This window comes from Penicillium concentricum (genome assembly GCF_028827145.1).
Source record: "Penicillium concentricum strain IBT 3081 chromosome Unknown utg000002l_segment0_segment0, whole genome shotgun sequence".
NCBI lineage: Eukaryota > Fungi > Ascomycota > Eurotiomycetes > Eurotiales > Aspergillaceae > Penicillium > Penicillium concentricum.
The window spans coordinates 797,352-821,598 of record NW_026622755.1 but is presented as its reverse complement, the minus strand read 5'-3'; the positions used below and the strand labels follow the sequence as shown (position 1 = coordinate 821,598).

At 47.0% G+C, this 24,247-nt stretch overlaps 11 protein-coding genes across 11 annotated transcripts; 2 read left to right on the top strand and 9 right to left on the bottom strand.

The window, feature by feature from the left end:
- Nucleotides 1–1,807: 1,807 nt before the first annotated feature.
- Nucleotides 1,808–2,316, bottom strand: N7517_003886 (uncharacterized protein; the record flags this gene model as incomplete). The annotated part of the gene is made up of 2 exons (XM_056721616.1): nucleotides 1,808–2,125; nucleotides 2,296–2,316. The coding sequence occupies 2 exons, from the start codon at nucleotides 2,314–2,316 to the stop codon at nucleotides 1,808–1,810; spliced, it is 339 nt and encodes a 112-aa protein (XP_056577866.1).
- Nucleotides 2,317–3,005: 689 nt separating this feature from the next.
- Nucleotides 3,006–5,017, bottom strand: N7517_003885 (putative MFS peptide transporter; the record flags this gene model as incomplete). Its single annotated transcript, XM_056721615.1, has 4 exons — nucleotides 3,006–3,706; nucleotides 3,801–4,583; nucleotides 4,647–4,952; nucleotides 5,014–5,017. 4 exons carry the CDS (start codon nucleotides 5,015–5,017, stop codon nucleotides 3,006–3,008), a joined length of 1,794 nt encoding a protein of 597 aa, XP_056577865.1.
- A 3,465-nt stretch (nucleotides 5,018–8,482) lies between these two features.
- Nucleotides 8,483–9,241, top strand: N7517_003884 (polysaccharide lyase family 20 protein; the record flags this gene model as incomplete). Its single annotated transcript, XM_056721614.1, has 1 exon — nucleotides 8,483–9,241. One exon carries the CDS (start codon nucleotides 8,483–8,485, stop codon nucleotides 9,239–9,241), a length of 759 nt encoding a protein of 252 aa, XP_056577864.1.
- A 183-nt stretch (nucleotides 9,242–9,424) lies between these two features.
- On the bottom strand, nucleotides 9,425–10,316 carry N7517_003883 (Mpv17/PMP22 family protein; the record flags this gene model as incomplete). The annotated part of the gene is made up of 3 exons (XM_056721613.1): nucleotides 9,425–9,574; nucleotides 9,729–10,061; nucleotides 10,218–10,316. The coding sequence occupies 3 exons, from the start codon at nucleotides 10,314–10,316 to the stop codon at nucleotides 9,425–9,427; spliced, it is 582 nt and encodes a 193-aa protein (XP_056577863.1).
- Nucleotides 10,317–10,855: 539 nt separating this feature from the next.
- On the bottom strand, nucleotides 10,856–11,426 carry N7517_003882 (uncharacterized protein; the record flags this gene model as incomplete). The annotated part of the gene is made up of 2 exons (XM_056721612.1): nucleotides 10,856–11,300; nucleotides 11,362–11,426. The coding sequence occupies 2 exons, from the start codon at nucleotides 11,424–11,426 to the stop codon at nucleotides 10,856–10,858; spliced, it is 510 nt and encodes a 169-aa protein (XP_056577862.1).
- Nucleotides 11,427–12,168: 742 nt separating this feature from the next.
- N7517_003881 (uncharacterized protein) lies at nucleotides 12,169–14,135 on the bottom strand (the record flags this gene model as incomplete). Its single annotated transcript, XM_056721611.1, has 7 exons — nucleotides 12,169–12,659; nucleotides 12,716–13,022; nucleotides 13,083–13,210; nucleotides 13,274–13,531; nucleotides 13,585–13,669; nucleotides 13,739–13,815; nucleotides 13,871–14,135. 7 exons carry the CDS (start codon nucleotides 14,133–14,135, stop codon nucleotides 12,169–12,171), a joined length of 1,611 nt encoding a protein of 536 aa, XP_056577861.1.
- A 1,996-nt stretch (nucleotides 14,136–16,131) lies between these two features.
- Nucleotides 16,132–17,625, bottom strand: N7517_003880 (uncharacterized protein; the record flags this gene model as incomplete). Its single annotated transcript, XM_056721610.1, has 3 exons — nucleotides 16,132–17,311; nucleotides 17,368–17,426; nucleotides 17,479–17,625. The coding sequence occupies 3 exons, from the start codon at nucleotides 17,623–17,625 to the stop codon at nucleotides 16,132–16,134; spliced, it is 1,386 nt and encodes a 461-aa protein (XP_056577860.1).
- A 707-nt stretch (nucleotides 17,626–18,332) lies between these two features.
- On the bottom strand, nucleotides 18,333–19,636 carry N7517_003879 (putative integral membrane protein; the record flags this gene model as incomplete). Its single annotated transcript, XM_056721609.1, has 6 exons — nucleotides 18,333–18,511; nucleotides 18,614–18,747; nucleotides 18,800–19,023; nucleotides 19,100–19,357; nucleotides 19,457–19,493; nucleotides 19,581–19,636. 6 exons carry the CDS (start codon nucleotides 19,634–19,636, stop codon nucleotides 18,333–18,335), a joined length of 888 nt encoding a protein of 295 aa, XP_056577859.1.
- A 393-nt stretch (nucleotides 19,637–20,029) lies between these two features.
- Nucleotides 20,030–20,850, top strand: N7517_003878 (alpha/beta hydrolase; the record flags this gene model as incomplete). The annotated part of the gene is made up of 2 exons (XM_056721608.1): nucleotides 20,030–20,439; nucleotides 20,472–20,850. 2 exons carry the CDS (start codon nucleotides 20,030–20,032, stop codon nucleotides 20,848–20,850), a joined length of 789 nt encoding a protein of 262 aa, XP_056577858.1.
- Nucleotides 20,851–20,925: 75 nt separating this feature from the next.
- On the bottom strand, nucleotides 20,926–21,892 carry N7517_003877 (class I SAM-dependent methyltransferase; the record flags this gene model as incomplete). The annotated part of the gene is made up of 3 exons (XM_056721607.1): nucleotides 20,926–20,982; nucleotides 21,038–21,712; nucleotides 21,770–21,892. The coding sequence occupies 3 exons, from the start codon at nucleotides 21,890–21,892 to the stop codon at nucleotides 20,926–20,928; spliced, it is 855 nt and encodes a 284-aa protein (XP_056577857.1).
- Nucleotides 21,893–22,504: 612 nt separating this feature from the next.
- On the bottom strand, nucleotides 22,505–24,199 carry N7517_003876 (isochorismatase family hydrolase; the record flags this gene model as incomplete). Its single annotated transcript, XM_056721606.1, has 1 exon — nucleotides 22,505–24,199. The coding sequence occupies one exon, from the start codon at nucleotides 24,197–24,199 to the stop codon at nucleotides 22,505–22,507; it is 1,695 nt and encodes a 564-aa protein (XP_056577856.1).
- Nucleotides 24,200–24,247: the final 48 nt, after the last annotated feature.

Below are 24,247 nucleotides of genomic sequence, written 5' to 3'. Positions count from 1 at the left end.
TCGCTCGATAAACTCGATGATTGTAGTCACCACAAGAGATGGTAATATCCGAATGTTCGTTAGAGGTCATTATTCGCTTCAATAGCGAGCGTAAATCATCAGTATCGGACATACTAGTACTGGGCTCGGAATAGTGGGGGAACGCGTGAGATTGTGAGTGAGAATGGTCGGTGTTCCTATCATCCGGATGTGGGGCAGATTGTGTGTAACAGCCGGTTTAAAGATCTTCCGTCATTACACCCATTAAGACTGTACTCTATTCTGTCTTATAGCTAAAGCTGCAAGATCAGGTGCTGTTGGGGGTGTTGTTCGCTTGTGAGCATCTGGCAACTATCAGGACGGTCGTTGGTCAATAATAACGCATGTCGAGTTTTTCTGGTTCAAAGAGACTCTCTCACAAGCGATGAGTAGCATTCACCGCGAGGTCTCCCAGCAGATGATCAAGTTACTTAACGCCAGCTAACCTTCCGTACATTAGACCTTTAGCCTTCTTCTCATACGAAAGATCATATCTTCCGTCGCATATTACTGTAACATACACGGCACATTTTACTACGCCCCTCAGTTTAATGTGGCCCGCTCAATAAATGATCTACGCTAAGGCCTTGGCGGTGGGGCCGGGAAAGAGTTTCTCGGTGCATGTTGATCAAGGCGATTTTGAGAACCACTGTAGCGGACACCAGAGGCACCAAAATGGATGGAAAAATGATGGTGGGGGAGAAGTGTTGGCCTCAGAAAAGTAGCGAGATGAGCGTCTATCATGCCGCACAGCGATTGGCTGGACATGGATATGGGTCTCTATGAATCATCTAAGTGAGGGTTAGGCCAGACTTTCTTGACGCTTTCAACCCACTTCCCAATATCCTCTATAAAACGTCGAGCGATGCCTATTTTGATCCCTTTTTCAATGAAGGAATGGGGATCCTGACCCCTATACACCTGCTCAAGGTCAAGACCGTTTTCGAGCATCACATCACAGACTTCTCGAAATGCAGTTTTGAGGGTGTCATTCTCGACATTCGACACCTGCCACTCACCGTACTCGACAGCTATATCTCTGATACCATGAATGTCGAGTGGGCTTAGAGTCTGCAAATTATCTGCTACCTTCGGAGCCGAGATATCAAGCCCATTGGGCGCAGACTGCGAGGACGAAACATTGATGTTAATAGGTGGATATAGTGACGCAGCACCAGTGACATAGCTTCACTTGCGCTTATCTCTACACAGTCTATCCTATTCTTCCCGGTATAATTCGTCCCGAACTGCTTCTAGTACATCCTTATGACCTTCTAGCACACCACCCTTCTGAACATGGGTGATTAGGCGTTTGATAGGATAAGCTTTAAGCGGGTAGTGCTTTTTCCCCACCAGGTCCACCTAGCAATAGGGGCCATAATAACACGTCGACGAGTCACATCGCATTAGACTATAAACGCTACGCTAAATTGGCTTCCCGCCAGAAGTACTTTCCTCTACGTCGAGCTATACGTCCCTCTCACCGAGCATTCTTTGCTCTATTCTCCCCTTTCCGGCCAGCGGTTAGCAATAAGTGGCGATCGTCTATATAGTTAAAGCTGATCTTCAACGTGAGCTCCTTACCACGGGAAAAAAGATCTGACCACATCAGAAGTTGCTTCTCGATTAGGGTCCAACTTTTATCGGTCTCGTCAAATCGTTTAGTCATTTTCCGTTTAGTACGATCGCTTGTTAATGCTACGATAACAGTATCATCAGGTCTCAATTGGCGATAGCGAGCAGTTTTTCGTCGAAGAGCTTTCTCCAGCTTCTTCTCCAATAACAGCTGCTAGAAGGCGCTAGATGCCAAAACGACATCTTCCTCCGTGTCCTTTAACACCTCCCTATTATTGACGGTCACTCGCCACTCTATACGGTAGTGGATACACGTTAGCGGGTCCTCATCGTAGGATTTTCCATCTTCCCATTCACACAGCTGAAGAAATTTAAGAATGTGTGGGCCAGAATTTTTAGAGGGCTCAATACCATTCTCAGCTACGATCGAAGGGGAGGTACTCAAGGTAGATAGCGCTGCGTAGGTGCTGCCACAGTAGCCAGGAGTTGGGGCGTAGTTCGAGTTGTGTTCCCATAGTTCGTGCTCCGTAAGCTAGGATGCATTATCGAGGTGATGTTAGATCATCTCTTGAAGTAATCACAGTCCTTTCTAAAAACATGTTAGCTTACTAGGAGAACCACGTTAGGTCTGGGGCTGGTAGCGAATGAAAAGCACGATAGATAGTGAAATCCATCGACATGAATAAAAACATCTTTCCCTACCAGGTTTAGCTCCCTAAGCATAATCAGAGCCTTCTGTATTATGACTAGCGGGCGAAGAGGAGGACTACGCTACATATGGGAAGAATGAGGGGAAAGAGGCAAAACGTGGCTGACGGGAGAGGAAAGTTAGCAGGCGATCTTGCCAGATCGCCAGATCTACAAAATCATTCTGGATGTTTCTATGTAATATTACGGCTCTGTGACAATGACTCACTGATGGCAATACAGTAAATACGAAGACAGTTCTGCCAGAATTATGAAGCAGTGGGTAAAAACGGCCTAGCGTGATTCGGAATTTGGTTTTCCCGAGTCAAGTAGTAAGAGTGTGGAGGTATAGCTGATTTCGAAAACTACTGTACCGAACGAACCAAGTGTCTGGTGCTGCCAAGCCTTGGTTCTGCAGTACCGAACCAAGGGCCTAGTGCTGCGGGATTTGTCAAGGCCTAATGAAAAAAAAACAAAGTAATTGTTGCATGTATTCGCATTTTGGTGTTGGAGTGAGTTGAGACCTCACCGTTCTAAAAGGCAAAATGAAGATCCCTCTGGCCTTGGAAGATTACAGAGAACGTCTATCTTAATGAAGAATTATTCCAGAAATATTTCAATGTTAGAGGAAAGAACATAAAGTTCGAAAATATATGGCCATCCGTCATTCATGGAACAAACTAAGGAGTGCATCGCCCCAATACTTGTGACATAGACCATGAAACTCAAACTTCCCTTTTGGGTGACACTTGCTCCTCCTCAATCCGAGAAGAATCAACCGTATCGGCGAAGTAGTTCTCAGAATTCATATGCTTGAATCTGAACCAGAAAATAACAGTCTGAATCGCCAGGGCAACGGCAGGACCACCCCAAATATAGATCAACCATGGGTCCGCAATCGCCGGGATGAGAATCTCACCAAGAGCGCTAGATAGGGCAGTCATGAACAGGAAAATAGCGACGACTATGCCTTTCATACTCTTTGGAGCCCGAGCATAGGCCACCTCGTACGCCGTGACATTGGCGAAACATTCACTTATGGCGCTGAGAGATGTATTGGGAATCTGCCACCAGATACTGATATTGGCGACCTCGTCACAAGTTGATGCATGACTGCCACATGGTGAGAGCTGGTACACTTTCCATTGGACTAGTGCACCGGCTATGCCGCCTAAAATGGCAATAACGAAGCCAATTGTCATTCGGGTGATGGGACCGGGCTTCAACTTACGTCGCTCTAGGAACGGGTAGATCACGAAAGTCAGGATCGGGATGGCGACAATAAGTGTTAGGGGGTTGAAATTGTTGAGAACATCGTTAGGTGCGCCGTTTGTGATCATTGAAGCACCTTGGTTCGTGGAGACTGAGCCGATTCCACCATCGTTTAGATTGTAGATTGGGAAAAACCAGAAGATGTCGCACGCCTCTATTGATGACCACGAGTGTTAGAAAAATGCCCGAGGAATTTGCTTTAAGGCAAAGTGGAAGGATCCGTCATTGGAGGGGGGGGATTATCATACCAACTGTTTTCGCAACTTTCAACACTGCGATATCCGTCCAACCAACTTCGATCCCCTTACTTCGAAGGCTTGCGGGTTTTGCTGAATCCCAGAAGTCTTTGCGCCAGAATTGAAATTTGCTCTGTACAAGGGCAGTCCATCCGATTTTAAAGGCTTCAGCGAGCTCCCTATTTCCGCTGGGAGGTTGCTTCTTGGTCCTTTTGTAGACAGCAAGAAGGAGGAGCGGAAGCAAGAAGTAAATGATACCCGGTAGCAGAAAGGCTAGCCAAAATCCAACGTACTTTTCCGCGTAGGTTGTTGCCAACATGAAGAAAGCACCAATGTTGACAAACATGTAGAACAGCAGCATGGTCCGAGTATTGGTGGTTTCGGGGTCGACGATAACGGTCTCGCCCGACTTAAGAGTCTTAACGTATGGCCTTTGGGATTTATGCTGATCCAGAACGGTCGGAGAGATGTTCGGCTTGAAGATACCGGCACCGACGGAAAGAAGCAAGAGGCCAATAACGAACGGCGGAGCCGCGTGAGACTTGCCTTTCTGGAGAACAGAGGGGATCGCGCCGACGATCTGGATAATGTGGGCAACACCGCAGATAGCAACACCAATCACAATGGCCTTATACCGCCCGACATGAGTATCTGCCCAGTAGCCACCAAAGATAGGGACAATATAGGCCAAAAACTTGAATAGTAGCACCAACCCGGTACTGGCCTGTAATCCCCATCCCAGAGCTCCGGCTGTCTTTTGGGTTCCGCGCGGAGGAGCACCGGCTCCATTTCCACCTGTGTGTATGATACTTCGTCAGAAAAATGACCTGATACTCAATAATCGAATGTTTGGCTCACCTTCAGGCAATGGAAATTGGACGAAATTAGAGAAGAGTGTCTGCGCCCCGTAGTAGGACGCGCGCTCAGCAAACTCGACGAGACAAAGGGCAAAACCAACCAATGGTAGATTGGCAGCCACTTTGCGAAGTGTTTGATTTTCTTCTTCGGTTGGAGGGGTGAACTCGTCATCGTAGTGTTCCTGAGATTCCTGCGATGTCTGAGAGAGCTTTCCCCCTAACCCTTCGCCCAAATGCAGCGACTTCACCTCACTCACCCCGCGGTGTGCGACCACCGAAGTGTCCGTGATAATGGGCTCAGTATTCCCTGGTAATTTCCACAACGTTAGTTTCGCATGATCTTTGATAAAACAATATGGTCTACATACTCATTGCTAATAAAGCCAGCTGGTGGACCGATGTTTAGTTTCCGATAATGGGAAAGATCAACTATAAGTAGTACAGACCACCCAACCTTCGACCAAAGGCAAATTTCCAGCTTCAATCGCGTAATTGCTAGACTTGGACTGAACTGGTTTGAGTTTTAACCTTATCAGCTAATTGTCCGTTAAAACGAAATAGTTGCAAGAGACTGGGTTGCGATAGCACAGCATGGTGGGGAGAAATGACGAATTGGCATGGGAATGCAACGCTGGCGATCTCACGGACCCAATAACATCCCTAACAGCGCTTGAGAATCCTTCCCATTGAGTCGGCCACTCCGTTGAGATCATTATAGCTCCAGATTCGTGATTTTCAGACTTGGAGAGCGTCTCGTCTCCCCGCCCTAGGCGCGGGTGAGATATATATGTAGTACAAATGTCCTATATGTACAGCTGTCTCCCCATTGAGAACATTCAAATTGGAAATGAGCTTTTATCGTCAAGCTTCCACTTCCAAGACGCCAAGGAGCCAAGATAGGAGGCTCGTCGGCCTTATCATCCCTTGCGGATCGTACCCAGGGCCAATCTTAAGAAACAACGAACAGGGTATGCTTTGACCACAACTATAAACAAAGAAATAGGGGAACTGCTTTGCGGCAAGCAATTTATTTTCAAATTTAACTTAGGGCACGCCACTACAGCTATTACCCCCTTGGGCTGCTTCGTTAGAGAAGCGAGTTCTCTAATACAGGCTAGCTCACGTTGGCGGATGGTGTTATATATATGCGAATCCACGCGATGTGACGCGTGCGATACGCGCCTCGAGCGCTTTCTCGGCGTTTTTTCGGTGAACATAATGATAAGAACAAAGCGAATCAAACCAAATCATGGCAGAGGAAAACGATGGCCCCGGGGATTGGATTTATGCCTTTTCCTTGAAATGGACATTGGCTCTAAACGAGTGAGCCTATATCACCCCGGTCTGTAGACTTCACCCAACCCTTGAGTTCCGCTTAGGTGTGGATGGCACGTTAAGAATCGACGTACAGAGAGAATGTCAAAAGATAGAATAAAAATACAGGTCAGGATAAAAAGACATACAACAGGATGTCTAAGGTGGTGGTCTCGCGCCCACGGTTCAGGCATAGGGGCTCGCCACTCTATTCAGCCCTGTTAAGGGTACTCTGGGCCGATATTCACCCACGTAGCTTAGTATTTCTTACCTAAATTAATCCCGTCCTACGGCAGTCTCCAACTGCCAGTGCGCCATTACAAATTTCGGCTGTAGAATATTTTACTACATGAGCATTTTATGCATCTGAATACACTGACATGACACCAATTTCTTACTATACATAGTAGATAGAAACGTTGTCTGCACAGTTTCCGCTCTTTTCTTTTTTTTGACCATCTATCTAGGGAACCGAGAAGGGAAAGAAAGTATCTAAAAAAACTGACTTCTAAAAAGAATATACTAAAATGAGTGCAGAAGGCTGTATAAGCGGCTGGCTATTCTTGTCTCTCCAAAAGTACAAAATCCAAGTCAAATTCTTAATAATAGAGTTCTTGTTGATCGAATTTTCTATGCTTAAATTGTCGAAGTTTAATTACTTAATTACTTAATGACTCAATTTCTCTATTGTAAGTTCTATTCTCGATACTTTGACCTTCTGGTTCTCGGTACTATAGCTCTTAATTTATTCCGTATAGTAAGTTAATAGTTAAGATCGCCTAATTAACTAACGGAAATCCGCGATGGTGCACCCGCGGTTGGAGACTGTTGTACCCTGTCCGTCGCTAAGTAGAATCAAAGCTACACTTTGAGATAGATATCGCATGATTCGAGCTGGAGACCTTTTATTATCATCGATATACTATATATATGCCGAACTATCGGTGATAGTCTTACTATCTTTATATGGGCGATTATCGACTTCTAAGTAGATATCGAGGCAAACCTTTTCGTAACCTCACGGTGATCTAGAAAATTGAGTCGAAGTTCTATGAAGAAAAGGACTATAGGATTGCGAGTCCTTAAGTTTCCTACGGCGTTCTTCCCAGGGGAAGAATTAAACATACAATTACTCATGTAGTTAACGGAAACCATATATTGATTGTGCTAGAAGCAGAATCGACTAGATAGACTACCCTAACTAAACTAACCAGCTTCCTTCTCGCGCGGCTTTATCAATTCTTTAGCATGAAAGGCTCTAGCTGAAACAATCAAGAAAACACCCTAAGAGTCCGATCCAGTCACAACTTCAGCCACGATCACTGCTTTTCATAGAGGGGTTAAATTATCTTAGATTGGTTCGGCGGAAGATGGGGTTGTGCAAAAGTGTCGGAACTGTCGAGTGCAATGTCTTCGGCTTCGGATAAGATAATAAATCAAGCCCGCTACCCCATGATACCCTCTACCAGCTGTATCAGGGCAATAGTATTCGTTTTGGCGGTAGAGACGTATGTTAAGCGATTAGGGGCTCATTTTGAGAACTATATCCTACAGTAGACATAATTCTTATACCTTTATCAACTTCCACTTAAAATATCTCCAACAAAACATGTTTTTATATCTTTACAGCCCGAAACTTTCAGAAGTAGGAAAATCAGCAAAAATCAAAACATATACCAGTTAGGCCTTACTAGTGGTCATTACCAAGCTACTAACTCACTGGGGTGAATCCCATGTGTGATCAGTAGTCGGATGGGTGCCGACCGAGTGAAGAATGGGTGGGCGCTGCCTTGAAGTCTCGCGAACTGGCTCATAAGGGTGAATTGGGAATAGCTTCATTTTGAAATATTTTGAAAGCGGGGAAGGGGGAAGGGGGAAGTGTTGTGCACGTAAAACAAAACCCACTACTCCCTACTGATCTCTGGGTTAGAAGATTGGCGACGTGATTGGACTGCGTCCGCGAGGGAAGTCCCATGGAGGAGGTAACCAGCTCGTGCCTGGACTAACGCCATGTCTCGCTAGACCGTGTCTACCCATTCATCTACATCCATCTACTTGACACTTGTATTTCCATCACAGTCCAAAGCCCTATGAGAGTCAGACATAAGCCCATCTTTGTCAGCCTTGGCACTGGAAATGTAACCCTATGGAGGCTAGCCGATCAACAGGTGACTGCTCCTGCATGGTCTGCAGAATGTCTCAAAATTGCTACCCACCCCGGTGGCTTTACCCAATAATACTTACCTGGGCCCTGTTTCTGCTACTTAACACTTACCTACTACAGTAAGACTTTTCATGGTAGCATGCACCTAAGCCCATGCTACCCCGGCTGCATTCCCTTTTAGGGAAAGCCTTCGAACATCTCAAACATTACTATCAACAGTCCAATGAACCTCATCAGCACATCGGCAAGTTTTGCTCAGCTTATTGCTTACGGGCGGAGTCATGGGAAGTCCAATCTGTTTATAAACCCCATCAATCCGCTGCAAATTGGCTATCTCAACAATCAATCCTTCATTCAAAATGTTCGGCAAACTCCACTCAGCAGCGCTACTGGCTCTCGGCCTAACAGCCCAGGCCACCCAAATCTTTAGCAACACAGGCACAACCTCCGGCTGGGACTCCACCAACAAAGAACACTCCGGCACCGTGCAGCAAGTGACGAATGTAGTCTACCAAGGCCCCACCGCTTTGAAGGTGACCCAAATCTACGACTCCAGCTACACGGGCCGGTACCACTCGGAAGTTGTCAAGAAGAATGTCTACAAACGCGGCGACACTGGCTTCTACGGCTTCGCCTTCCGACTCCAAGAAGACTGGCAATTCTCCCCAGCCCAGTCATACAACATCGCCCAATTCATCGCCGACTTCAGCGATACCGGCTGCGACGATTACATGCCATCCAGCATGGTATGGCTTGTCGGTGACCAGCTCTACACACGTGTCAAACAGGGTAGTATCTGCTCGCAGAAGACTGTGACTTTCCCTAGCCTGGCAACTGTCAGTGCGGGCGTCTGGCATAAGATCGTGATCCAGGCTACTTGGAAGTCGGATGGCACTGGTCAATATAAGTTGTGGTTGGATGGAAATAAGCTGTTGGATAAGAGGGAAATTGCGACTACCATCGATGATGATCGGGCTTTCCAGTTCCGTGTCGGCCTTTATGCTAATGGGTGGCATGATGATAAGGGGATGAAGGGTACGCAGGGAACTAGGTCGATTTGGTATGATGAGATTGCTGCTGGGACTGTGTTTGCCGATGCCGATCCTGATCAGTGGTGATTGACTCGGGTGGGGTGATAGAGAGTGAGCTCTGTCCATTTTTGTTGATGTTGTCCATTGGAAGATGCTGGGTTCAAGGAAGGGCGAAAGTGGTATCTTTGTTTGATTATCCAGTATAGAATCATGGCTATATTAGATACACTTCAGTATAAAGGCAAATTAGTCAAATCCTACGATTTCCATTTACCCAGACATCAGACTGAGATAAATAGCCCAAACAACCCCAAAAAGATTACCTACCAGCAACCTCCGGTCAGCAGGTACCACCGTGAAATTGAGAATAGACACAAGTGGCCAGAGCTTGACCCCAGCAGATATGATAGGCCAAAAGTCCTATGACATCAAGATTAGCACCAGGAAATGACCTTAACAGACGATCTTGAATCCTTCGATCCATACTGTCGCGTCTGGCCGCTTTTGAGCGGAGAAACATTGGGGTCCAAAATCGTCTGAAGTATACGGAGTACTGTACTCATGATTGACATACCGATTGAATCTGTCCAGTGATTGTATCATAATCCAATCCCCGTAACATGCCCATCGTCGCAATGAAAACAACTGTGTTCCAAGCACCACCGACAGTTTGATCAATGACAATTTTCGCCACGGTATTGGTGATATTCAAAGAAGGCTCCGAGAGGCTTTGTTCATCGCTGTTCTTCTTATCGCCCCTTTTCTCGGTTTGATCGTTCTTTGAATCGGGCGCACGGCTGGGAAACCAGGATTCCAGACTTCCTAGCCACAGGTAGCCCAGTGGTGAGGTGATAAATGCACATGTTGTGAATTGCATTAGAGACTCAATGTCTAAATTGAAAGGAATCTGTATATCGTGTTAGTTTATTTGGATCGATCGGAATGATCGAGCCAAATGGTCTGGTTTCACCCCTTGGTAGAAGTCAAAGAATCCTTCCCCACATTGGCCTTCCGACTTGAACATTCTCATTCAAAGCAAGAAAAAAAAAGGAATAGAACTCACATCGGCTCGATACGCCTTGATCCCCTGGGCTAACACGTTGGACCCCGCATTAATGAGCGCAGCCTGCAATGTGGCCTTTGCAATCGGCGGGACGGCCATGACTTTTTTCCCCAAAATTTGAACGTGAAATACGAAGATCAAACAAGTCACCGATCAAGAGTTCAAAGTGTTCAAAGAGTTCAACAGTATCCCGATCAAACGACACGATTCCCTCAGGGTCTAGTGTGGGTCAGACCGTCAGAGTGGACCCACAAACATCCCACTAATTATATCTGGAGAAAATTGTCGAGGGCTGAAGAAGGGTAATGAGTAAGGCGGCAAGGGTTTTTTTTTTCCTAAAATACAAAAGTAAAAACATACAGTGAGGAATTTGCTGGGGGTACGCTGGGGTGAGAATCGTCTGGGCGCATTGACTTAGGCCTCTTTGCTAGGGCGTGATGTCATTGAATATTACCACTGGCTCTGAAACAGTCACAACTATCTATAGCATCTCCTTGTACATGGGTTATATGCCACATCAAGATCGTTTGCTTTGTTTGCTTGCCTTTTCGTTCATTCATATCGATGGCGTTGTTGCGTGGTTTTGATTGAGGATAGACCTAACCTAGTGTAGTGCAATGTACGCTGTTCGAGTCTTTTTATTTTGATTTGGAATATGCATCTGATCCAGCCATACTATCTCCCCGCATTTCGGATGGGTGGCTCTGATCGTATGGAGGAGGGTTCTCCATGGCCCTTGTGGACATTGACGGCTGGTGGGTCGACTGGGATTGTGCCTGTGGTGAAGGCTCGTATGGCGGAGGGTTCTCCATGGTCTTTGTACTTGTACGGCATGTTGACGGCTGGTAGGTCGACTTGGATTGTGCTTGTGGCTTAGACTGATTCACATTGCTGTCATGGTTTGAGTCTAGAGGGTACGATGGTTGGGCATGAGGGTTATTCCTTTGGCGACTATCCTTATAGCCCATTCGCCGCCTATTCTCAAGGTAGTACCTTTGCTGGGCAGCATGTCGGAGTCTTTGGGCAGCAGGTTGGATATTTTCCATCTCCTTCTGCTTCTGCTCCTCGTACTCAGCGGCGGACCTAATGGAGGATATATGAGTATGAGAGTGATAAGCATGGGTGGAAGATTTGAATAACGCACTTGGATGCAGCTTTAATGAGGCTATAGGTACCACCCGCAACAAGGCCAGACTTGATGAATCCCATGTTTTAAAAAGAGAAGAATGAATTTCGGTGGAAGTTTGGATTATTGAAAATGTGACGATTTGAATACCTGGGAACCGGGGGATATTTATTATTATTGTCTAGCATGTGAAGCTGTGTCATTCGAAAACCAGAGTTGGGCCCACACGGGATTTTGTAACGAATTTCTCCTGACTCCGCCACGATGATCGCCAAGATTATACGTTGGGGCCAAACCTAGCGTCCAACATGGCCCAAGCTCGACTACATCGACACTCTCTCACCCGATCTTTTGTTTGAGGCGAGCGTGTTTCAGCCGTCTGGGAAAGACTCGATACCCATAGAAAGCTGTGATTTGTCGATGATCCAATAGCATGTCCTTCGTAGTAAGTTTGGCCCCCTAATTGCCAAGGCTGTGGGGTAATTCTATACTCAGCCCCAAACAGAAGGTGAGGCTGATATTTTACGCCCTATTAAAGATCTGCATAGGAAAAAAAGAAAAGTTTAAAACTAACTCTTGTAGCATAGACTTGGATCAGGCTTTAAGGGCTAACCCCTAACACTCCTAGTAGTGTTAGCTCTCAGCTCAAGTAATCGATCACAAGATCATGATTTCGTCCGATATAGATTGTTGTGCAGACTGTGCTTCGTTGGGAACGGCATGGATTTTCATCATGAATATGAAGCAGCTATTCCTTCAACATCTCCAACAGCTTTCTGCCCCATGACCTTTTTCTTGTTTTGTCCGGATCTTCAACGGACCATGTCAGTCTAGCAGGGAAGTGAATTTGATCCAATGATACCCTAGAGAAAAGTCTGAACGTGAGTATCGACTGTCGTTTTCATATGAAGCGGCAATAACTGACCATTTAGTCTTGAACCACCATTTGTATCCAAAGTACATCAAGAAAAACACCGGAATGCTAATATAAGAAGCAATAAACGACTGATAGTTGAAAGGCGTCTCGAATACTGTAAAGCCCTGAATCAGGAGCAGGAAAATATTGAAAAAGAAGTTGCCCCAGTAGATCGAAATGTGACCCGGCGCTGTGAAGGGGAATTCTTTGGCGTCGATACCTTGCTTCTTTGCGGCAGCGCGAACCCTAAGCTGGACAAATGTGATAGAAGCCCATGCAATATAAGCTGCTGTGCCACCAAAGGAGGTGAAATAGGAAAATAGACTCCCAGCCGTTGTGCGCAAAGACATAAGACCCAAGAAGCCCCACATGTTTGAGAAGATGATTGCTGGGTATGGGACTGTGCACGGTATTAGCTACCATTAGAGAGAGAGTAAAAGGGCAAAATTATCTGACCTCCCCTGTCATTTGTTATTGCGAAAAATGAGGGCGCTTTCCGTTTCAAAGCCAGAGAGTAGAGCGTTCGGGATTGAATGTAAATTACTCCATTCGCAGCGGAAATGAAGGCAATCAGGACGATGGCGTTAACAAAATGCCCGGAGGACTTCCACCCAGCAAGCATAAATCCAATAGTGAATGGAGATGACGCCGTTTTAGAGGCTGGATGCACCAGCTCATCAGATGTCGAGGGACAAATCAGGCCCTGGAAAAATGCCATGCCAATAAAGACGAACAGGATACGATATAGGATAGAGTTGGTGGCCTAAAAGGATTCAGCGTCAGACTTAGTCCACGGCCACACATATTAACCCGATATACTCACACGAGGGACATCGCGTTGCGGGTCTTTAGACTCGCCCGCGGCGACAGAAACAATTTCAGTTCCAACATAGTATGCGGCAGCCAGCACAAATACTTGGCCGAATCCATTGATTCCATTTCGGATTGGACCTGACAGAAGGTCAGACTCGCGAGTCAACTTTCTTGGGATTTTCCCAATGCAACAATACTCACCGTATGGTTCTTTCCAGTATTCAAACCCAACATACCCATTCCCGAACGCTCCAGTATCGGCAAGAATCGAGATGAAAAATAGCACGATCAGTGAGAGGAACTTGAACATGCCAAAATAGTATTCGGTCTCTCCATAGAAATTCACCCCAAGAGTGGTTAAAATGGAAAAGAAGACAAAAAACAGGATGTACCAAGCCCAGACGGGGATAGTGGTGTCAGGAATCCAGAATCGAAGGAAAATCGTGGCGTTGTTCCAATCTTTTAGAAATAGATTAGTTGCAGGTCATTTCTCGCTTCTTGACCAGACTCACCTGATGCTAGAAATACACTCCACATAAAATAATAGAGCCAAGAAACTGCAAAGCTGAGTGCTGGATCCACGAATCGATCACAGTGCTGTAGAAAATTAGTTTAACAAGATATGTTTGGATGGTGGAGGTTGGCTAGTAACTAGTTTTTTCATACCTCAACAAAGCCGCCGTGAACTGGAAAAAGTGTAGCAACCTCTCCGACGCTCTGCATTAAAACCCACACTGAGACTCCTAGGCTCTGTCAACAATAGTGGAAGATATACATTCACGATAACAAATAACTCACCCACAACAGAAAAGCCGATTAGGAGCCCCAATGGACCAGCTTCGTAGATTCCATAGCCCAAGCCATAAAAGCAACCTGGCCCGATAATACTTCCTAGAGCAATGATCATAAATTGACGACCTTTAAGCCCTCTTCGTAGGCCATCCTCAATGATATCGCCGGAAATGTCGCGCTGGCGGTCATCCTTTTCTTGGACTTCGGTGATAACAGATGCTTCTTTTGACACATCAGGTTTTGTTTGAGCTGAGATTGATAGGTCAGCCATCTTAAAAGGCAGTGATGTGATTGAACTTTGCAAAGTACGTACCAATATGTTGACCAGGGTGTCTGTTTTATAGCCTCGGAATCATGGATGGATAGATTGGGGCATTAGCCGAGCACTCTAGCTGATTCGTCTAGATCGCTTGAATAGAGGCGTTAAAATAAAGTAAGCACTCGCTTGTTGTAGCCACTTGCCTCATTTGGGGGTGTATAACCAGCGAGATATATCCTCATATTCTCATATAGCACGCCATTCAGGAGTACAATTTGTCAGAGATGATGTCGGTGAAAGTGTAACCTCTGCCTGTTGCTTTGATTTTCGAAACTCATTTGTTCCATGAGTTGTCTTATGGAAAATTGCAGAGACCAAAATTATTAGCCTTAACATGCAAGATAGTAATTTGGCAGGGATATCTCAAGATCTATCAATTATCACAAATGCTGACATATCAGCCCCCCGCCAAACGCAATTAGCATCATCAAACACGAGAATGACGACGTCTGGAGACTATTGACGCCATTCCCGGCTTAATATAAGATTTGATTTTTGAATCGTACCCCCTAGTTGCGCGACGCTAGGGCAGCACTCACTTGCCGCTCGCCCAGGCGGTACTCGGCTACTGGCTACATACAAGCCGCACGCCAAATCGTCATGCTGGCCAATCATTTGCTCTGGACCCCGGCAGTTTTTACTGCTGGATTAAAACACCACTTGAGAGTATTAGTGATCTCTTCATGAAGAATAGTGAAATGGGTGAGCACCGGGGATTTGATAAATGCCATTTGACCCTGGCCGCTATACACCTTCGCAGTATATCTCCATAATCGGGATGAGTACTGGGAAGAACGAGTCACGACAGAAGCAAACACAGCAAATACAATAATGTTGTTGATTACCTAGCGCCCATATACCTCTGCTGTCTTACAAACAATCTGCTCAGTCTGCAAGCAAACAATGAGTGATGAGATCATCCAAGAATTATAGATAAGTGCATATCAACGAGAAGAAGACATCCTTCGGAGGTTTATTCCACATCCGAATGTTAAAAGGACAAGCTTTCATATGCCTACTTTACTCGCCTTAACCCAGAACAGCGTGCGTTTTTTCCTGCAGGTTCTTATCCGTATTACCCACACCTTCCTGTAGCTTTATATTTGGGCGATGGGATCACTTATCAGGGGATCCATCTACACGGTGAATTGCCAGCGTCATCCTGGGACACGTCATGTAAAATATTGCTAACTCTTTACTTCTAGTTATAGGATTCTCACTCGGTCTCAGACCGTCGCTTGCGCACTCACTCTAATCACCTAAATCACGCACCCTCACTGCTGAATGCCGCTTGCATGCCAAAGGCGTATTAAGAAAGAACACGACAACTTGTGTCGATTTAATAATTAAAATTGATACAGGCAACCAAAAAGTAAAAAACATACAACAGTGAGGATTCGCTGGTGGTCACCCACCCAACTACTAACTCACCGGCGTGTGGCTTAAGTACGGCTGAGCGGACGGGAAGCCCTGTTTTCCACACCCTATGGTCGTATGTATAGGACTTCACATTGGAGAGAGTTATAGAACATCAATTGCTAGGTGCACATGTGGTTGAGAGCGAGAAATGGGTGAGAGCCGCGTTAGTGTAGCGCGACGGGGTGAGAAGGGTGAGTGCGCTATGGTATATCCACATAGCAGCTGCGAAAATCACAGGCCTAGTGGGATAGGTTTGGCTTCAACCGCAGAGCAGACTACTATGTTGTACATACTGTTGTAACTTGTAACTACCAAATATATTTGTTGTGGTATCACATGCTTAGTGCCTGGTTTGTCGGGGCCTCATGTAGCTATTTAACTAGCTAGCACCCTGCCTGTTTGTAGAGAAAAAAATCTTTTCTTCTCTCCTCTCCTCACTCTATCAATATTTAAAATCTTTGCGAACAAAATCGCATTACTAATTTAGTGGGCGGCCAGGAAGAAATGTATTCCAAGTTCAACTAAGATTTTACCTGTCTTGAACCCTTGATGTCTGCATATTCATAGTTTTTGAATCCCTTTGCCGTGAAATCACTTGGTTCTCTGTGATCTCAGAGCTCTCTTCATCCAATCTAGCTGAAACATTGGACGGCGCGTCGTATCCGTATCTAGCCAGTTGGGTATTTCGTCGTCCCCACCACAGCATACCAAGTTGAACAAAGATAGACGAGAAAATAAAGGCAGTCGCCAGAGGAAATCCGATCGGATACCGAGGTGAGTCACTCGTCCTCCAAACGCGGATCGGAATTGTGGCATGGCCAATGTATACAATTGTCACTGTCAATGCAACAATGATAGCACGCGCTTCCGGTTCTCTTTTGAGGAGTTCAGCCATCCAAGCCAAAAGTGATGGACTTCCTGCATTTGTTGCATATGTAAGGAAGTAAAAGGTGATCAGGACCCTCCAATCTGATGGCCAGGCGCTCAACACACTGAGAACAATGCCAAGCAAAAAGGCCGGCGCAATACTGATCTGCCAACGCCAGTGTTTCCAGTCAGATAGCGCATTCAGAGCCAAATTGACGAAGATCTGGAGAGCATAGCCGCCCATAGGAATAACGTTGACTTGGTATGTACTGAAACGAAGGTTTCCCGACAAGTCTTCCAGCTCCTTGAGATAAAGAGTGAAATATGAATTTGCTCGGCTTGCCCAGGCTTGCAAGACAAAAGCAGCCAGGAAGAAGTACGTCACAGGGTGTAAGATGAGTTTTCGCAACTTCTGTACTACAACCTTGGTAGGAATTATGTTTGAGGTATTGGCTCCAAAGTCAGCCATACGTTTTCGTGCAAGGCGTTTCTCTGTATCGGTAAGCCAGATAGCGCGAGTGAGGACTGGCGAGTCGGGGATGATAACGAGGCCAAGAAGTCCTTGTCCAATGGTTACTGTACCCGAGACAATGAATAGCCATTGCCATCCGGTGATACCATGCACGCCATTCATGTTGGTATAAAGGGCGGCTTGAACCGCGCTTAAGAACATACCACCTGCTGCATCTGAGACGTTGAAGAAGGCAATTCTTTTGGCTAATTCCGCTGGTGTGTACCAGTTGAAGATCATAGATACAGCGGTAGGCCAGAAGACCGCGGAAAACAACCCAAGCAGGACCCGCAATGCGTATATTGTTTTCGCGTTTGGTGCTTGGGCAATGCTATTGAAAGTCGTCAGTATGTGTTGAATAGTAATTTGAAACTTGTCTTTACTGACCAGGTCACCAGGATACCCCATGATATCTCACAAAATGGAAGAAAAATAGAAGGCCGAACCTTGAAATTGTTAGTCTGTGAATAAATTTGTCTAAGTTTTGAGACTGCTCACCTTGGTCTGGATAAGTTGACCTGGAATCAAACCGATAGCATATCCAACAGAGAAGAATGTATTGAAGTTGACCAATTCATTTCCATACAAATTCAAATCTTCCTTCATCCCCGAAACGTAAGCTTGAGCGGTCGCGCTTTGGTCCATTTCTTTCAAAATTCCAGCAATAAAAGTCCATGTCAACAATAAGCAATCAAGCTTAAAAACCAAGACATGTTGCGGGTTGCGAAAGTAGGGCACATAGCACGCCAATATCTTGAACAACCCTGCCTGAGGAGGTTGTTGATTCTCATCGAACCCCGGGCTGGGTTCACCTTTGGACAATTGTTCCATATTTATTCTGTTTGTCCTGGTAAGTCGCGTATGCTCTTCATTAAATAATGAAGATACTTCTTCAATAATCTCTCCGCGCCTGCATCATCGTGAGGGGCGATCACGGAATTTACTTGGCATTGCATGGCGGAACTTTCAAACTCCCCGTGATCGTCAAATCAGGTGTGAGAGGCTGTGATGCTTAACACTTTGAATGGGAATGATGCTGACCCAATGGAGGGAATTCACCTTGGCTAGGAAGATCAGGATACCGATTCCAAAATAGGCAACGCGTTGGTGAAGTATTGTTTGGAGGATGTCCGAGTGGGGTGGAACCCTACCTCCGGTAGCTTCTAGCGCAGTTGTTCCAACTCCAAATTCTTTAGACATAGTCCTAAAATCCAGTGCTTTAAATGCATTGGTAACTGATTTTATTGATTTAGCGCTAACGTGGGACAATTTCCGCTCAGAGAGGTTGAATAGCTCCTATGCACCAGGCGGACCACATCCTTGGGTATCACCGTTTTATACTTTCATCACAATTAAAACATGTTATCCTTATGCCGCTGGTAACTCTCAATATCCACGCTTGTTGTCACATCAATGCCAGCCGTGTGATTGTCGTAGCAGGAACGGTCACCGCTCTTTGCCGATGCCGACGAGCGTCCATACCAGCTGGATAGCTTATGCGTGTCATCGTCGGTGGTCTCCTTACGACCCGCTTTCCGAGTGATCAATCTTACTAGGGGTCCCAGAGAGGGGAGGCAAGCTCATCATTTCGTTAGTACCATAGTATTCATTCGGATATCCAAAGGAATCTTACCAGATACAATGCCAATATTAGTTTCCACAGCCGTCCAAGTGGAGGGACCAATGAAAACCCATGTTACGTCGACGGAGGGTGTTTTGTATGAGTCTAACATGACGACTAACCGAATGATTGAGATGATGCAAATGCTGCGCTGGTTAGCATGCCGGAACAAACTCTCACAGAGACGATAATACATACAATCCTCCCACTGCAAAAGCTCCACAAAGCGCGACCTTTTGAGGTGTATTTCGATGGATCTTCCACACATATGGTAGGGGAAGAATCAACAGAGCCCAATCTGTGATGATATTTGGGACTGCGTTGCCGATGAAAAAGTCGCTGATGTTCACACCGCATTGGGCCTTGACGGAGTAATCCCAAAGCCCTTGGATAGGCACACATTGTAAGACTGTCGTTAGGATCTGTGGAATATTAATTAGTCTAGGAGCTCGTAGGCTTATAGCAAGCTAAGAAATAAGCAGGGCTTGGAATTCTCACTACACCGAGTCCCCAGCCTGTGACCACAGTTGCAATAATATATATCGGAATGCGGATGTTGGTACGATTGAAGATGCGCCAGAAAAACAGCAAGATTGAGTATTTGGTGAAGCAGAGAGATAGGGTGTAGAGGATCTCGCAGACGAATAGATTCATATAGAAGTGCGAGACGCCAGTCAGTCCTAACGGATAGATATGAGTGCCGACACCTCGTTGAATCCAGAATATCATGTCGACATAATTGCCTGTGGCAAACACCTATTCAGAGAGTAGAGTCAGTGATTCGTCAAGCAAAGCAAACAATTCCTATATGCTTTAGAAATACGCGAGTGGGTGCGGAGATGGGGGAGTCCGTACCAATGCAACACACATGATATAGTCATCCCACCATAGGCTGGATTTAGAGATCCTTAGTCGACACAGCAAGCGCAGGGTGACTGCAATCACTGCTAGACTATAAGTAGCTGAATATTTTGCGTACAGCTCGGACTGATGCGACTCATTGAGATCTATGCCGGGGGGAGGGGTGAGATCCATGATGGCAGTGACAGACAGAAGAATAGACTGAGGACCAAGGGGCAGTTGACATCAGTGCAACAAATAAATCACGACTGGAGTAGCGCACTGTTAATATACTCTGTATGCATCTCTGTCCACCTAGGAATTGGCGATCGTGCCCATGAGTAGTATTTACTTTCAGACCCCAAATACTACGCAATCTGTCATCAATTGGCAGGTTAATTTTGGAGGTTGACTAAATTGGAAAATGCATGGAAGTTGGACGAACCCCTGCAGGTGGAAATGAGACATGCTTAAGATGCTCGGTAGTATGGGTAGGTGTCTACTTGTCGGGTCTAGTGTAGGGAGTATATTAGGGCGTTATCCGCCGTTTGCTGCTTTCCTTTCCTGGCAGATCTAACCTAGCACAAAATGACCACTATCCTCTTTGTTCCTGGCGCTTGGATTACTCCGGCCTTCTACCAGCCATTTATCCATGCTCTCACGGTCGCTAGGTACGATGTCCACTACGCTGGTTACCCCTCATTAGACCCCAAAGACCCGCTTGTCGCCGATTGCCAGACCGACACCGATGCTGTTTCTGACATCCTCCAGTCCCTCGTGGAGGATGAGGGCAAAGATGTTCTGGTGTTTATGCACTCCTATGGCGGCATGCCCGGCTCTGCGGCAGCTAGCGGCCTAGCCAAATCGCAGCGGGCGCAAGAAGGCAAAGCCGGTGGCGTAATTGGACTACTGTTTCTGGGCGCCTTTGTCGTGGCGGAAGGCCTTAGTTGTGCCGGTCTTCAGGGCGGAGATCTGCCCCCTGGATCTTGCAGAATCAGGTAAGAGGACAATTTCACCCGCACTATATAAGAAGCGCTGAATTTGCTGACCTGCTGCAGCCTTCTGCAAATGTCAATATTGTGGATGACCCTATTGGCAATTTTGCTGCCGATGTTGATGGACACTTGGCCAACTCTTTGACCAGATCACTCAAGCCGCATTCGAATTTGGCTTTCACGTCGCCCCAGCCCCATCCGGCCTGGGCGGACCAAGCGTTCGACGGGCGCTTGGCTTTCATCGTCACCACTGAGGATGCTGCGGTGCCAAAGGAAGCACAATCTGGAATGATGGCCGCCACGGAGAAGGCGTGGATCGTCAAGGAAATCGCGTCCAGTCACTGCGCACCATTCCTTAATCGGATCGGCGAGACCGTGGGATTGGTCCGTGAGATCATTAACCAATTTCTATAAAGGGCAACTCGGACTTTGGTTTTGCGAAATGAAATGTTACATTTGCCTAGTGGCTTTCTGCGCAGATCACCGGGATCACCGGGCGTCGACGACAAATCCAACAACGATGCAAACCTTGCTAGATTGCTCAATCTATGTAGAACAATTACCAATCTCCTTAAAACGCTCACGACTCTCGCGTAATTACAAAATTAATCCCCATACGGTCCTCGGGCATCCATTCCAAATCCTCATCCTGCATGCCCCAATCCTGCAATGCGACCACGCTAACGTCGATCGTCCAGCGCGTGTCCGTCTGCTGCTGGACCATATCCCACATTTGCAAAAATGATTCCCGATTGTGGTAAAACATCATTCCCCAGGGCCGAATATAGGCCCGTGCTCGTTTCCGCCCCTGCTGAAACCCCGCTATTATGGTGCCTGGCTTAGATAGACCGACGATCTTCTTACTCGCCGCTATCTGGCCATCCCAGTCGAACAAATGCAGGAATTGCGATGCCAGAACTAGGTCCACCTTGCCCCTCAATGCGGAAAACCGCTCATCTTCCGCGACGCTTGTTTTCTGAAAGTCGGCGTTGATGAACATGGCCTTCATGCGCCCTTCGTCACGAAAGAGCTGATAACCTAGCCCCCACAGGTGGGCTTCAATGTCCAGCGCCCACATGCGCTCCGTGGAAACGCCGTGAGCGGCAAGTAACCGTAAATCCTGACCAAGTCCACATCCCAGATCGAGGATGGCGGCCTGGGGCCGTTGTGCGGTTTCAAGGATGGTGGGAAATTGAGGAAAGGCTGCGATGCCTGGTAGCAGAAACATCCAGAGCCCGATACAAGGGTATTTTCCCAACGGCCATGCCTGATCGCGCTACATAGATTTATTTTTAGCGTACGGTGTAATTAGGAACAGTCTGTTGGGGCTTACGATTTGATGTAGGTGGGATGTTAATTCCTCATCGGTCAGCCCGCTCCATTGCCGGAAGACGAACTGGATGCTTGGTTTGAGGCGGGGCCCGATCTCTGCCTGGAACCAAACCGATGTATCCATCGCGGATATTCTGAACGTAAATAGAGAGCAGAGTTGCTGTTTTTAGCTATTACTGGGATATCTGCCTGGATAGAATGGTCGATCGTGTGATTCGGGGGATCGATCAATGGTACACAGCGACTTCATCTACCTCCATGCTTGTAGATAAATTTCCACCGGTAATCCCACCGGTAATTCCTAGCTCTCCTTAGCGCATCACCGGATTGATTCGCTTCTGCACAGATGATACGATACGTCACTATACCTAAGTAGGCAACACCTTGTTGGAAATGACCCCTCCTTTAACCAACTATAAAACATCTTGATCAATACCGGAAGAAGGGTATGTAGTAGTCAAGACCGCTATGATAATGATTATGCAATGTACGATGTTGGTTGAGCAATGAAAGAACACGATATATATTCAGAGCAAGACCAATTACCTAATCTTCCTACTCTGCGTGATAATATGTAAAGTAAAATAGGTACAATTTCTAGTCATTGTCACTGTTATCAGCGCACAAGCAGTCAGGATTGATCTTCATGCGCTAGTTATAGCAATTGTGGATTCCAATCTCAATTCATGCAACATGCAGGCTTTTTGCCGGCCGGTTACATCCCACCAAGTGTCCTTTATAGATTAGCCACCGGGCCGGTCGACAGCAATTGATCGATTCCTACCACCTCAGAGCCATAAACCGCTTGCATGTATGCAAAGGTGTGCTCCTCAGGTAGATGCAACGCGGGCGTACACTCGCGGACAACCGTGGTCCACAATCCCCGCTGGAAAGCGCCTCGGACCGCCGCGTCCACACAAATATCCGCAAATAGACCCACAACAACAAGACGTTCGAATCCAGTGGCGTAGCTCGTAAAATCCTCTCCTAGGAACGGGTCGAAGTGCGCCTTTTTGTCGAAGATCCGGTCATGCGTTTGTACCTGCACGCAGCTGGCAATCTCTGCCCCCCAACTGCCTTCTTTGCACCAGGCCCGCCGGCCCTGGATCTGGTTGCGCTGCCGCCATGTCGCCGGTTGGTACTTCTCGTCGCCGAGGAATCGCACCCAGGCGATATCCATCCCCTCGCGGCGCGCCCAGTCGACGAGCCGCGGCATGTATTCTTTGATCCGTTGCATCACCCGGGGCGTCTTGTACTGCGCCATGAAGTCGTTCTGGAAATCCATCACCACTAGACACGACTTGGCCCGGCGGGGCGCTGACGACAGACTCCTGGCTTCTGAAGGATCGCGTGCACTAACGCTTATGGGAAGATTGGGGACGATCATTCGCAGTAGGGCAGCCACAAAAGCCTCAGTCTTAGTTGTCCCGCCTTGGTCAAATGTCCGGATGTCCTTTGCACGCATCTCGTCTAGCGTAATATCCATTTGGTGTTGGACGCCCTGGCAGCCACCATGGCGCTCAAGCAGAGCTGCGGCCGCGCGAATGGTTGCCGTCGGATTAACCACACCCTTTCCGGTAATGTCGTCGGCGGAGCCATGCGCTGTCTGGTACTCGCTTAAACCCTGATCCCTCCCGGCTGAGAGATAAACGTTCTCAGCGCACGCAGATTCTTGCGCGCCGTAGCCAAACCGATCTAGCAGCATTGTCTGCATGATGTCTGCGTATTCGTTTGAGCATATCAGCAGCTGGTGACCCTGGATGCCAAACGCTAGAAGATTGCGGTTCATCGTGTCGCCTTGAATGAATTGGATATCCACGCCGTAAGATTCCTTCCACTCTTTCGCCCACGAGTAGAAAAGCCCGTCGAAGAGGTGGAACTTGTACACCAGTGTGACGGTCGTGATGGGGGATTCAGAGCCCCAAACCTCGCGGGAACGCCCAAGTGAGAAGCTGATGATCTCCTCAAAGACCTTCTTGCTGAAATATGATGATCGCGAAACTGTCTCCTGGTTTGATTCCAGCGTGTTCAGACCAGAGTAAAATCCCTGTGCTTGATCTCGCACTAGCAGGATCGATGTAGATGAGCTCATTTTGAAATGCTCCACCTTCACAGCTTGTAGCCGGTCTCGCACCATATAAAGCGCCTGCGCGCTGATGGAGGTTCGAAATATCGCACATGCTCCGAGATTGACTACTTGACGACAGAAGGCTTCGTAGTGATCCGCATCCGTGAGGGTCTCACTACTCACGACGTCGGTGTCATTGATGGCCAGGAGCGTTGAGTAGGAATGATAAGCTCGCGGGGACGTGACGAATTGGATTTCCACATTGTAAGGTGCTGCTAGTGCGAGGATGACTCTCTCGAATATGGCCAACAATTCGGGGCCAGTGCCATTGCCCACAGCTAGAGCGACCAGAATAGAACGCATGATGATTGAGTCAGTTGAGGATCAGGAGAAGACGGAGAGGATACATGG